Consider the following 14701-nt stretch of genomic DNA (forward strand, 5'->3'; position numbering starts at 1 on the left):
GCAAAGGCAGACATGAAGTCTAGCAAACTCTCTTTTCTGCCTTATGTTGCCTGAGCAGAGGCAGCGAGATCTGAAGACACTTTCTCTACCCATATCCACTGCAACTACAATAAGCCTGGGCATGACATGCTCACCTCTCTCCCTTTCTGAGAAGGGCCTGGTTACACTACTGTTCATTGGGCAACCGGTCCCATTAGATCTTTAGTCTGCAGTTGCCACAGTCACGCTGTGGACATCAGCCACACTATGTTCCGTATCAGTGTGTACTGGCATATTTTTGCAGCAAGGTCTGTAGCGTTTTCACGCTTGTGGCAATGTCTTTCTGTGAAGTTCAAAACATGTCTCAAACTGGCTTTACAAATGTGACACGCCACCTCAGCTGCTGTAAACCTCAGCAGACAAGCCAGACCACTGTGTTAGAGGCATGTCATGAGATGCTAGAGGTCACACAATACTGCAGTCCTTCCCATCTTTTTATGTTGTGACCAATTTCCTACTCAGTCACTTCCCTTTCACACCTATGCTATTAAATGGTTAACCAAGATGAAGGACCGTTTCCATCTTACATTAATGACTTCCACCGATTTATATTTGGATGGCCTATTAAATGGAGAGTATTTCTGATATTACATCTATAGAGATGGGAAAACCACATGTATGAATGAGTGTAATCCATTCATGGTTTTATGGACCCAAAGTTCTCTAGAGAGCATCCCTGAGTGCTGGATTTTACATTTAGATTGCTGAGTTAGCTGAAATATGTGTAATATCACCAGTAGGCAAAGAGCTCCCTATTGACTATGGGCAGAGGAAGGCCCTTGTGCATTGTTTATTTCAGCAAGGATGTGAGCTGGCGTGTGCCCATGAAATGTTGTACAGCTATATTCGGGTTTTTACGGGGTATGTGAATAAATGATGTGTGGAGCTGAAAGCTCTCACTCACTGAAAAGCTTGTCTCTTTTTCCCAAATACAGGAATAGAGGCGCATTAGACATGCTTATATTTATTAATGTGCCTGTGGGAGAAATAATCCAGTACAGCTATCTTCTTGTGCCCCTCAGATTCATAAGTAATCTGGCTCTTTGGGGCTAGCAAAGTGTAGAGCTCAGCTCAGAATCAGGTCTTCAATATTTTACTATCGGTATGGCTGGTTTTCCCTGTTCTTGACAGTGATACTTCATACTGAATTCCTTCTTTTGTATTTATGTATTTATTTAGTAGCAGATTTTTACTTCTGATGACTTATGAGGCAGTATTATGGAGACTGAGTGCAATTAATGTGTTTTATAAATGGGATTATTCCAATCCCACTTTAAAAAAGAGGTAGTGTCAAACCTTAACTCTAAACCACACTTTTATACTCCTGTGCACATTCATACAAAAGAACCACAAATCCGATGACTAAAAAGGGCTGGACTGCAGTGGCAAACCCTATGTCTGCATACATGCCTTTTGCTCTTAGGGGCTGGCAGCTGAGGTGGAAATGGTGCTCAAGGAGCTCTGCTTTGCCAGGGCAGAGAGGAATTTCTCCAGCTACTCAGCAACCCAGTTTCTTGCATCGTTCACAGGAGCTTCAGCCCAGTAAGAACTACTTCAAAGGTTTTATATAGCTTACACTGTGCCTTGGATTAAAATGTAACAAGCCTCTTTCAACAAAGGCAATGAAGACTTAAGGATCATAGGGCCTTCTAGGCTTTATTATTAATTTACACTGATTTTTAAAAGAGGGAAGGAGAGATTGACTCCCCTCTTTCTATTTTCTTTCCTTGACTTCTGAAGACTCTGAATCTGAGTGCAACCAATACAAAAAACCAGACCCTTACATTTATATTTCCCTAACTGTGGTGACTTAAACTTCTAATTAACAAATCAGGTAAAAGAAACTCTTCAAAGACCATTTATGGACTCAGAGGTGAAAAAATCTGTAATCTGGACAAATGTATCGGGTTTGTGTGGCAAGGTTTTGGTAGTGGGGGGGCTACAGGGGTGGCTTCTGCGAGAAGCTTCCCCTGTGTCTGATAGAGCCAATGCCAGCCAGCTCCAAGTCGGACCTGCCGCTGGCCAAGGTCAAGCCAATCAGTTGCAGTGGTAGTGCCTCTGTGGTAACATATTTAAGAAGGAAAAAAACCAACCTAGTGAGAGCTTTTGCAGCCAGAGGGAGGAGTGAGAAGATGTAAGAAACTCTGCAGACACCAAGGTCAATGAAGGAGGAGGGGCAGGAGGTGCTCCAGGGGCAGGAGGTGCTCCAGGCGCCGGAGCAGAGATTCCCCTACAGCCCATGGAGAAGACCATGGTGAGGCAGGCTGTCCCCCTGCAGCCCATGGAGGAAGGATGAGGGGGTGTGGAGATTCCACCTGCAGCCCGTGGAGGACCCCACACCAGAGCAGGTGGAGGCACCTGAAGGAGGCTGTGACCTGTGGGAAGCCCACGCTGGAGAAAGCTCCTGGCAGGCCCTGTGGCCCTGTGGAGAGAGGAGCCCACGCCAGAGCAGGTTTGCTGGCAGGACTTGTGACCCCGTGGGGGACCCATGCTGGAGCAGTTTGCTCCTGAAGGTCTGCACCCCGTGGGAGGGACCGATGCTGGAGCAGTTCATGAAGGACTGCAGCCTGTGGGAAGGACTCACATTGAAGAAGTTGGTGGAAGACTGTCTCCTGTGAGAGGGACCCCACGCTGGAGTAGGGGAAGAATGTGAGGAGTCCTCCCCCAGCAGAAACAACGTGTGATGAACTGACTGCAACCCCCATTTCCTGTCCCCTTGTGTCGCTGGGGGGGAGCGGGTTGAAGCCAGGAGTGAAGTTGAGCCCAGGAAGATGGGAGGGGTGGGGGAAGGTGTTTTAAGATTTGGTTTTATTTCTCATTGCTCTACTCTGATTTGATTGGTAATAAATTAGATGAATTTTTCTCTAAGTTCAGTCTGGTTTGCCTGTGACAGTAACTGGCGAGTGATCTCTCCCTGTCCTTATCTTGACCTACAAGCCTTTTGTTATACCTTTTCTCCCCTGTCTAGTTAAGGAGGGGAGTGACAGAGCAGCTTTGGTGGGCACCTGGCCTCCAGCCAGGGTTAACCCGCTGCAACACAGCCACAGAAGAAGTTATAAGCACAAAAAAGAACCTACTCTGTTCTCTTATTAAAGTCAATGACATTTTTCTCACAGACAAGCACTTCTCCCATTAACTGCCTAAACCTCAAATTATATAATATTTATAGCGAACATTTATGAAATTAAATAATTAAAGAGATGAAGAAATAAAGGAATTCCTCTAAAATAAAAACTTGGGAACAGGAACTTAACAAACAAATAGAGAAAAGAGAGAATAATTCAAAAAATAAACAACCCACAGGAGAGGAAGAAGTCGTCTCCATCTTCTCTATATGTTGTCATTTTAGGCAATTATTTTCCCTATCTTGCAATCAAAAGTCTGTATTAGACTTTTGCTCTAGCTCTATACACAAACATACGTGTATGTAATGATGAAATAAATAATAGTTAGCATTCCTAAACACTGTATTAGTTATGTTTCATGCAAAATAAGAGGAAAATTATTCTATGGATATGCTGCAAGTTATATTCACTTTACAGAATTTTTACAGCCTATATTTTACATGTACTTTTGTAAGAACTAGACATCACATAGCTTAATTGCAGTTCAAATACTTCTTTAAAGTTAATTCACCCACTATCATGCTGCAGAATGCTTGCAAAATATTCAGATTTTCTATTCCCTCTAAACAATTGGGTGTTTTCATTAAATCATTGCTGTGGTTTTTACTGTTACCAAAACCTTTGCTAGTTAAAGTAGTAGTATGTCACAGTCCGTCAGACATCCCTATTCATGGTGACAATTATAAAAAATGGAACTCACCTATAAAGTAGGACAGCAGTATTGCCAGCAGCACTGAGACCCCTACAGCACAGAGTGCAGTACATTTCCAGCTACAGTACTTCGAAGACTTCTTGAATTTAAAAGCACTTCTGGATAGAGTGTTCCTAGGTAGTGGCCGAGTAGGAGGGGAATAAACAGAGCCGGATGCCATTGTGTACCCTGGCGTTGCAGTACTGAACAGCGGTGTGGTCCCTGTTCCTGTTTTGAATAGGAAATGCCTGTGGAAGAAAGAGTGTATGGTAAAGTATAAAAGTAAATAAAGCTGGAGCATAGGCAGTCATACCTCTTTTGTTTAATGTTGCCTATTTTTCAAACAGCTAACAACATCCAATCTACATAGGGTCATAGATGCAATGCTTGTTGTGACATTCGCACAAAAAAAAAAAAAAAAGGCACTTTCGCTTTAAGAAAAGACTGAACCTCCCCGACATCAGTGATACACTGGTATCCAGAGAGGAAGCAGAACTACCCAAAATACGGTATGGTAGGGAGGAGGTCTCTCAGAGTTTATCTGACAAGTAGGGACAGGCTTTCTGCTGCTGTTTATTTTTGTTGGCTTCCGCTACAGACTACAGGGAACTCCATTAAAAAGTCAATAATGAGCAATCTGACTATAGCCCACACTACTTATCACAGCTTTCCTGGGTTAAGTACAAAGAAAACAGCACACTCTCAGATACAAACTTTTGGCAAGTTTGCCAAAATTAGCCAGTTAAAAGATTTTTTTTTTGTGTCCTAAATACTCAGTTCACTAATTCCTGTCTCCTCGCACATAATCTTACCATAACAAGATCTGATTATGGATACAGCAGCTAGTTACAGCCTGGGAAGTACGCTAAAGAAATATATTTAGCGAGTGCTCAGAAAGAATCACAGCCAGCAAGAGAAATGAAAAGCAAACCCAAAGTTAAGACACACTCTGTGAGTTAGCAGTAAACTTCATTTTGTTCAAGTAAAATTTCTAAAAGAGATATTACCCCTGAGCCTATCTACAGTAGAATCCTTTAATTTTAGTTCATGCAAGTATAATTATTCTGGAAGACCCTCTAAGCATGGCATATACTACCTGGAGTTTTTCTCCTGACTCACATATACAACTCTACGAACAACAAAACCTCAGCCAAACAAAGATCTTTGCACCAGGGTTTTTTCCATCAATTTGTTATGTTGGCAACTCTGTAGTGTAAGGCTTGGCCTTAGCTAATTAGGCTTTGCAAAATGAATACATTATAGCTAAAAATGGTAAGAAAACACACTGTGGAGAATTTTGAACTTACCAAGCCCATGAACAGCTAAACAGAACGAGAGAGGTGTTTGCATTTTTTAATAGGTAAGAGACACTCATGAATTGCTGATACGCAGGTCCTCCTGAAGCCACGTGCGTGCCTGCACTGCGTTTGCCTACTGCATAGCACCTATACAGTATGGGTCAGAGGATCTAGCACCAAATGAGCTAGCTGTGGCAGGGAAAGCCCTCTTGTTACACCACGTGGCACCGTGGACAGCTGCCTTGCAGCCGATGGGACTTTCATCCTTCAGGACCCATGGTTGGATCCTTGCATAGTAATGGACCAACCTATACAGGTATAGCAGCTTTGTCAGAAATGCGCTGTAGAGACACTAGAAATTAATTTGCCCCACTGCAGCCTGCAAAAAATATCAGCAGTTGATAAACAAGGTTTGTTATTTGCAGGTGATTTTGCTACAGGAGGTTAACAGATGAACTAGAACATCTTGGCATAAGCCCTCTCCTTGAAAATATTTGCATTACAAACATGATCTCATGAAATATGGTACATAGGTTACTTAATTTTGCACAATATTAAACTTGCTGGCAGTAACAACAGAAGAATATGGACTAGATATACTGATGCACAACACCACATCCCATTTTTTTCTTGGCTTCTGTGCTTAGAGGATTACCAACAATTTCAAAATACAAAGCCCTTGTGGTTTAAATCCTCTCTAAGAAGGTACTTCATTAAAAGTTGTGACATTTTCTATGTAGCAAACACCAAAATAATAATAACTAGCCCTATGTAAAGAATGTTTTATACCTTAGAACACCATTACTTTGATTTTACAGACTCACAGAAGCATGTACATTCATTAAGTCCTGATAAAGGGTCTTATTCACTTGACCTTTACTGCTCTTTCATTTCTGGCTACGTATGGTAAATGCTATGTCCAGGTATATTCCACAAAAAAAAAATCTACACAGATCTCAAAAAAATGCCAAACACAAAGGCGGCTATTTCTCTCTCTATGTGCAAAGTGTACTGTTTTGGGGGACTGAAGGAAAGCTATACAGTAGATAGAATACTCCTCCTAAACATCAGCTTCCATGTTAAAAATAAGCTGCCTGACCAACCTGCAATTTTCACATCCTCCTGCTCTTGCTGTTAGGCTCAAAAGACTAAAAATGGAAACTGGCATTATATGAGCACTTGAATGGAACTCCATATACTCTAAGCTTTAACAAAATAATGCAACAGAACAGTCAGCCTCTGATCTTTTCCTTTTTTTTTTTTCCTCTGAGAAAGTGAGAGCTGAGACGTTGGCTTTGGTGCAGCACAGCCTACTAGAGACTGTAATCCATATTCTCAAAGCCTTTGAGGAGTTAATCCCATAGATAAACTTGGGAGATGGCCGCATATCTGTGGTGGTGTGAGCAGTCACAGCTCTGACAGTCCACCTCAGGCATCAAGGCAATGAAAGAAAATTGTAACTTTTATATGTGAATTCAGCAGTGTGTAGTCCTAGGCAGCACACAGCATGACTCCTCACTTTAAGCTATTCCTCCTCTGCTTTGAATCCCATGAATACAATGCCAGAGTGGTCACACCGGCTGGCTGGAGCATGCTGAGGGGAAAATGATGACAGAAAACCCTGCCTGGCATCTTCCTCTGGGTTAAGAAAATTTGTTTGGATCTCTCTATTCCTAATGAGTGGAGTTACTAACAAAGTTGTCAGAGACTCTCCTGCTACATTAACTGCAAGTGCTAAGTATTTAAAGTGTAATGCTATCAGACTTGCACATCTTGTCTGCCTCACTGAGCCATGCCAAACAGTGTTCCTATGAGATGCTCAGAAGGATATGGTATCTGACAACAAATCCAGGCTGCTTCCAGATAATGCCGACATTCTTATGCTCTTGAAATATAATCTATTTGCAAATGATTTTAATTATCTATATATCCATCTACCTTGTCTTTTCAAACCACAGAACTTGAATAGCTAACTTCTAAAGCCTAAACTGTTTGCACTACTTGACCAGGCACTGACTTACTGGCAATTACACTATGTTTCATCTCATAGGGAGCTTATAGCATCTGCAATGGTGTATCTTCCATTCAAAATTGATCATTGAACAAGCACTTGTTAGATCCTCATGTAAGCAGCCCTTTAAATATTTTATTAAGCTTTAGAGTACAAAAATCCAGTGAATCATGCTAATATTTTACAAGACAAGCTAATTCTGTTTTTATTAAATAATTCAATTCGCTTTTTAAAGCAAATAATCTTCTATTTTTACATTTATTCAATATATAGTTCTGTCTGCTTATTCAACATATGTTTCTATTAAAAAGTGCAGCTAATCTTAACATTTTAGTGGGGGGGAAGAATTCAGTACCTAACAAACCTAAGCTACAGACCGGTAGCAAAATACAAAGTTATGTCATAAACTAATCCTTGGACGCAAAGACAGCTGGGAAGTCCCCTTATTTCACAAATGGTAGGCATTCTACTTAAGCTTCTGCCCCTAAAAGATAAGGCAGAAATACAGCATCAAAAACCTCAAAGATGTCAGCTCAGAAAACAGAAGTGTATGAATAAAAGTAAAATAATTATGCTTTTAATTTAACTCTGTACTCTCTGAGCATCAAGTGCTGGTGTGCACCTGCTGACAGGCAGACAGTTTTCTTCCTCCTCAAACTGGGGGGGGAGCATTCACATCAAGTAAGATTTTCCCTGTGCTGCCACTTCCTCTGTGGAAAATAAAACTGAAGCACCGTCTACTAAATTCAGTAAATGGGAAAGCAGGAGGGCGAAAAAAGTGATAAAACCCCTCAAGAGTTGGGAAGAAAGATGAAGTTAATTGAAAACTGTGTCTTTAGAGAAATGGAGATAGATTATCAAAACGTTCAAGGACAGTAAGCCTCAGAACATAAGCCCAAATGCTTCTGATATAAGATAGCCAGGTGTCCAGCAACAGAACTGTCATTTAGAATAACTTCCTTTACAAAAGGATCTGTGACAAAAGCTTTTCACCTGAGTTTAGAAGAAAATGGATACTATGCATCAATGAATGCAGTATTACATAAATGTCTGGAAGGCCCTGAACTCCAGACTGCCAGCACAGATATTATAGAAATAAACATTCACCAAGAAAAAAAGAGTATTGCACATTACTTTTAAATAGATTGGTCTCAACTTGTATAGAATTATTGTGTAATTTTAACATTACTAATATAATTTTTACATTAGATATATGACTACTTTTTCTTAGCTTATGTTGAGATTGTTTCACCTTGCAAAAGATTTACTGCTATCTGTAGCTATGATTTCTCTGGTTTTGGGCATCATATATAGAATGTTTTGCATATACTTGGAAGATACGTGAAAGAGCCCACCTTACCATTTCCAACCAACAACATTCTTGGCAGCATTTTAGTTCTGTATTAAAATACTTCATACGGCACAACCACACCAATGGAGTGCTGAATCCCATGGCAAATATGTCGCAACGTATTATAAGTCACACCGGACTCTTACAAAATTTGTACTAAATAAGGAATTATGAATAAGGCCCAGCAAAATTCTGCTGAACTTCTCTAAGTACGTCAGAACATGCATCATACTTTATCATCCTGCCAGTGAGATTTAAAGGCAGCTATTGTTATTTTGTGCAATGTTATTATTCAGACGATGACTGCTGTCACAGAATAAAGGTCAATATCCCTAAGCCTCATGCATATACAACAACAAAACACTCCTCACCTTAAGAGCTACAATACCATTGATCCAGAATAAAATTGTATTTAGAGTATAAGTGCCTAAAACCCCTAAATCTCTTCCTCCCAAATCTCTGAATCTTTTGTACTGTATACTACCAGCACCTGAAGAATCTGGAGCAGAATAAATCAACTAGTTCAGTCATGTTTCCGAACAGAGACTTTCCACTGTGATCAATAACAAATGCCATGGTGCCATTGCAGCATAGGTTTTGTTACAGTACTGTCTCGTGTACCATCCTACGTGCAGTCTGTTTGGTCAGGTCCACGACGGTGGTAATGATACGTGCTTCTTCAGATCATTACAGACCACTACTGGCAGACCACTGAGGAAGGAAAGCTGTGACACTCAGAAGACTGCATTACAAAAGGCATTCAATGTTAGAAATTATCTCTGACCTGGACTTTTGAAGGAGGTGTCTGTCTAAAAAACTGTGTAAGTGGTAGGATTCCCACAAGCATATGTGGTACAATGAGCAGGTAAGTTCATTCCAAAAACTGTGGAGAAGAAGGATAACCTTATTTGATAGAGAACAGCTATATGTGCAAAATCAAATAAGCAGAAACAGGAATTACTGCAGTACGGCAGATCACCAGGAACAATACCCTGTCTGAAAGCAGCCAGTACAAAGAATGAACACCTTCCAGATTACTTACTAACAGCTCACTCTTTCTTTAAACAGTCTAAAACTCATGCTCTCCTTCACGTCTTGTGGCGTTTTGTTCTCCAGGCTAAGCATGCATCATGTCGAAATGTATTTTCTTCTATCAATTTAAATTTAAATTCAACTGATTTTTCCCTTGTTCTTGTATAATGAGTATGTACTGTTTGCCCTGCAGTACATAAAGACAAAATTTTTATAATATTACTGTTTGATTCACTTTATTTTTAGGGTAAAACATACAAAAGCATTAAAAAGTAATTGCCTAAAGCAAAAAAGCAAAATTTAGGCTATTTATGGGTCAGGCAAAAGCAACTGTGGAGTTGAGGAAAGCTGTTTTCAGATACCTGATGTTTCAGTGCAGAATATAACAAAACTGACATTTGGAAGATGACAGAATAGAAAGTGACTTGAGGAGAGGTGAAGAGGAAAGAAAAACTATCCCTCACGTTTTCTGTATTTGTTTCTTTTACCCTTAGGTACCAAAAGACCCCCAAATATTTAAATATATTCCATGAGTCTCTAAAAATTTCTTTCATGTACGTAACAAGTCCACTAATCTGTTATATTTGACTCATCTGTTCTCCTTGCAATTTGAGAAAAACCCTGGGCATATTAGTAATTACCAATACAGGGGACCACTGTGGGCTCTTCCAGCCAAGGCAATACCATTCTGTCTTCTGTAGTCACAGGTTAAATACTTTAAGAAATGAACACACCGATTTTTACACTGTGGAACACAGGTTAATCTTCCCCCCAAACCAACTCAATTAGCTATCTGTCTCTAAGGAGTGTTGAATCTGTGGGCATCTTTATATGAACTAAGGCATTTGTAAGCAAGCCCAGGTAAATGTTCTTATCCATTCTGCTAAGGTCCTCAATCTGTTACGCTGGATTCACTCCAAGGCATGAAGCAGTAATATCTACATCTTAGACATCTAGAATTAGGAACACATCAATCATATTCTTCTAAGCCTCAAGATGTGGAAAAAACTTGTACCAAATCCACTTTGAGTGAATGCAGGTTGAGAGAAATGTAAATTCTAGTGAATTTATGTTTTGGTGACATATTTACCTCTCAGGACCAATACTTCAGGAGACATGACTTCTCTGCTTGGAATTTGACTGTACTCCTAACGACTTGGTTTTGATGTTTAATATAATGGTATTATTGAATTTCGGGGAATAAAAACTGTATACAGCTGTGATGATTGCTCACCTGAACTAAAAATAAAATACCAGATTTTGTCCAAAAATGGTCCCAATTAAAAATGCACCTATCTGGAGACAGCAGCAATCAGTAACCCTGCTTTTCAAAAGTTTAATGGCATGGTCTACAACAGTTCGGCAGCATCATGAGGCCCATGTAAGCAAGCAAGGGTAGCTGCAGCTTTATCTTCTTATTTCTCTGATGGTTCAAAGGGGCATAGGAAAGTCAGACAGAAGAGACTTCCGAGGTTTGGGAGCTCTCATTCCCTACCTGAAATACGTCGTTACTGACACATGCAGAGATAGAGTGTGCTTATCTCTGTGTGAAGACCTAGCATTTTATTTGTCATTTCCGTACAAAGAAATCAATTGATCTTGAGAAAGTAACTTCAAGAGAGGATGGATATATCCAGCTGCAGCTATTTTAGTTTGCTCCAACCTCTCGTTTTAAATTTTTGCATTTATTTCTCCTTGACTTTCCTTAATGCAAACCAGATGAATCTTTCCCTCTTGGGAATGGGTTATCATGCTTTTTGTTTGTTTACACAAACCCTACCAGACACATTAACTGTCAGAATCAGAAGAAAACCATTAACTGTGGAAAAAACGGTGGTACAAGATTGCAATCAATCATTGCACTGCATCTACCAAATGGTGTGCTCTCTCACTGCTGACAGACCCTATTCATGCTGGATTGAACTGTGTTCTCTGGGTGAGACCATGACCCTCACCTGCCACTTGACATTACAGAGCTCCACCCGGTTCACTAATGGATAGATCACATCAATTAATCTGATTCCTTGCACTGAGTTGAGGAAGCAGATGGAAAGAAAAGATTAATCTCTGACGACTGACGTTATAGGGAAGATGTAAAAGATAACAGAAATTACTGGCTCCGTCTCATATGAACTCTGGTTCGCTGATGCATGAGATCAGCTTTCCCAGCAGGCTCCAGAAGGAATTGGATTTTTGTTTCTCCGTGAGCACTTTATGCCTGTCTTCATCTTCTGTTAACATTCTTCTGAGATGAAACCTTGTAGCTGGTGGTGTTTGCCCTTAGCACAGACTTATGACTGACTTCCACAGAACCATATGGCTGCATTTAACATAAATCCACGCCAGCACAGAAACTACATTATGCTGTGAATTTGTCTCAGTTTATTTTCTGTGCAGAATCGCAATCAAAAAATTGCTTAGGAAGAGATAAAAGTTAATTTCCGCTTTCTCAGAGCCAATATAATACTACCATAATCCCAGAAAAAAGCTCCAAGATCACATCAGATCAAATGATGATCAAAGTTTGGTGCACAGAAAGAAAGAGAGCTATTATCCATATGCAAAAACAGAGGAAACATCTGTGGGAACTGGAGATAAGCCTCTTCTAACAGCTTATTCAAATGTTTCAGAAAAAACACTTTACATATGGTAACACTTCCTTGAATTTGGGTTGGTTTACATCGAGGACCCGCTTTCTTTACAAACTGAAGACTGAAAGCCAAGAAAGAAAAAAAAAAATACTACTAGGGCTGCAAGTGCCTTCCTTACTACTTGTGTGTTCTTTCACATCTGGTCCCTGGCAGGTTACGGCTCCTCTGCTGGCTGCTGCTGGAGAAAGACTGGAGAAGTCAGGCATGGCAATCTGCAGCTGAAGCTTCAAACAACAATTCGGACATGACAGTATCCCACTCTGCTGTGAAAGCCACTGGGACATGGTGATGTGAAGGACTGGATACTGACAAAAGCCCCAAAATTCCTCTCTTGATGTGTGCAAGAGCAAATATCTTCCTCTGCAATGCACCTACTTTCTTGGTGGTGCAAGAAAGAACATAGTGCTACAGCATGCAGAGGGTGCCTGTAAACATCCTATTATTTGTTCCTTCAAATTCAGATTTGGGCTGCTAGCTCTCTCCCCTGGAAAAGGAGGAGTTCCCTTCTCTGATATGTATACGCAGTATACATATGATCCTTTTGATCCTAGATACGTCTGGGATCAAAAGAACCAGTATAATCAGCCAGCTCTGCCGAACCTGCTCTTTCGTGCTCCTCTCTGCTCTGCTGCAGTCTGTGAAGATGAGCAAGGGAAACAAACAACGCTAAGCCACACTTTGCAGAAGTGAGCAGGAGAGCCAGATACAAAGAATGACTCACGGTGCTGGGTGTGCAAGCAACGAAACCTTCCATAATTTTAGTTACTCATACTCTTCGTTGCAGGATTGTCCCATTACCTATCCTCTAGAGGAGAGCGAAACTAGACTTATGTATTGCTGGCTCTGTTCTCCTTACAGGCTTCTTCTGGCATGTCAGAGGACTAGTACTTCTACAGACTTCCATCTAGGTTACAGTAAGTGACTTGGCTCTGGATGTTGTTGGTGATATTCACTTCTGAAGGTGGCAGCAGTTGGAGTGAACCTGACAGCCCCTTAGTGTACTTTCTGATACTGACAGTGTTCATGCTATTCCAGTTCTCTTTGCAAAGGAAGAGAAGGTGGAGGAAAGTATCTGAATTTTGCAGTGAGGACCAGAAATGCTCATATGAGCAGTAAGAATTTATATTACTATTCCTTATCTTGTTCTCTGCTCTTCTGGAATCATATCCCTGCAGAGAGAGAGGGGGGGGAAAGTTGTCTCTGAGATGAGGTATTCTAATCTTGGCCAGTTCCTGTCTTGAATATTGAATAAGTTAAGCTTTCTAGGGAGAAAATCAAAGAAAGGTTGGGCACAAGTACTCCTCCAATCTCTTTTACTACCCTTGCTGTCTTCATAAAGCTGAAAAAGAATGATTGCTCTAAATGTCTCAAAAGGCACATGGAGACAATTTCGAAAAGCAAATGTGGTTTAAGAGAGACTCAGAACTGCATTATTTAATCAAGGATTAATTCAGAAGTTGGAACAAAGGTTGAAATTTCGTCTGCAGCTGAAAGACCTGACTGGGCTACTGGACATTTTAAAAGGAGATAAAACCAGAGGGAAGTTAAAGACGTGAAGTATTACTCTGCCAGTGACTGATAGGATCTGACTCTGCCTCAAGCTGCAAGCAGGCTGAAGTTTCCATCATAATGGATCTGTGAACCTTAGCTCACTTACTGATGTCCATAGCTGTGGTTCTCTTGCAATTCAGAGTCCGTGATAACCCATGATGAACTCTGTGCTGCCATGACTACACTACCAGCAGTCACTCAAAACAGCCAGATTCATGTCACTGCAGTGAGAACACTGTCATAACCTCTGAGTTACAGCCACTACCAACAACCTGGCAACTGTGCACATACATGTGATGCAACTGTCATTCCTGTTTTCCAGTCCTTATTGTTCCTTGGTGGAAACTCGTATACTACACTTGCATACTCTCTCATATAGAACATGCCAGGATTTGTACACTTGAGACATCACCATTCAGGGATTCAACAAGGCAGAGGATTACCTGTTGTGCCCAGAAGAGGGTGACACTTTAATCATACTCATTTCCACAGATGCTTTTTTGGAGTTGGACTTGTCTTTGTGCAACTAGCATTATCAGAGAAGCTGGATGCTGGCACTATACAGTCATCCAGGTCTTTGCTTTGCCATGATGTTTGGTATTGTTTTCTCACCTGTTTGAATGTGACAGAAAGAATCTCCAGAATCTGTTAAAATTCCTTTCTGGTTCAACTTGAGCTGCACTTACTATGATGGCAGGCTTGACTGCAGCTATGCAACCAAAGGGATTTCACAAGTAATCACAAGCAGTAAAGGACAAGGAATAATCTTGGTTTTCATCCTAGATACTCAGTCTCTCATCCCCTAGCACTTTATCTAAGTCCTACCTTGCCTAACCAACCACTCTCAGTTTCTCCTTCTGGACTACTCCATCTACCCATGTGCACACCCACTACTACCCCTTTTGTGCCCAGTTATTTCCATTTTTCTCATCTCCACTCTGCACTCTTGGCA

The 14701-nt window shown here is 40.8% G+C and overlaps 1 protein-coding gene across 23 annotated transcripts in view; it reads right to left on the reverse strand.

Moving 5' to 3' along the window:
* TENM3 (teneurin transmembrane protein 3) overlaps nucleotides 1-14701 on the reverse strand; it is a 615036-nt gene that overhangs the window by 114444 nt on the left and 485891 nt on the right. For all 23 annotated transcript variants that reach the window (XM_054824425.1, XM_054824434.1, XM_054824432.1 and 20 more), the window contains one exon: nucleotides 3865-4103. In XM_054824425.1, coding sequence (XP_054680400.1) covers nucleotides 3865-4103 — 239 coding nt within the window. The remainder of the gene's footprint in view (nucleotides 1-3864; nucleotides 4104-14701) is intronic.

This window comes from Grus americana, chromosome 4 (genome assembly GCF_028858705.1).
Source record: "Grus americana isolate bGruAme1 chromosome 4, bGruAme1.mat, whole genome shotgun sequence".
Taxonomy (NCBI): Eukaryota; Metazoa; Chordata; class Aves; order Gruiformes; family Gruidae; genus Grus; species Grus americana.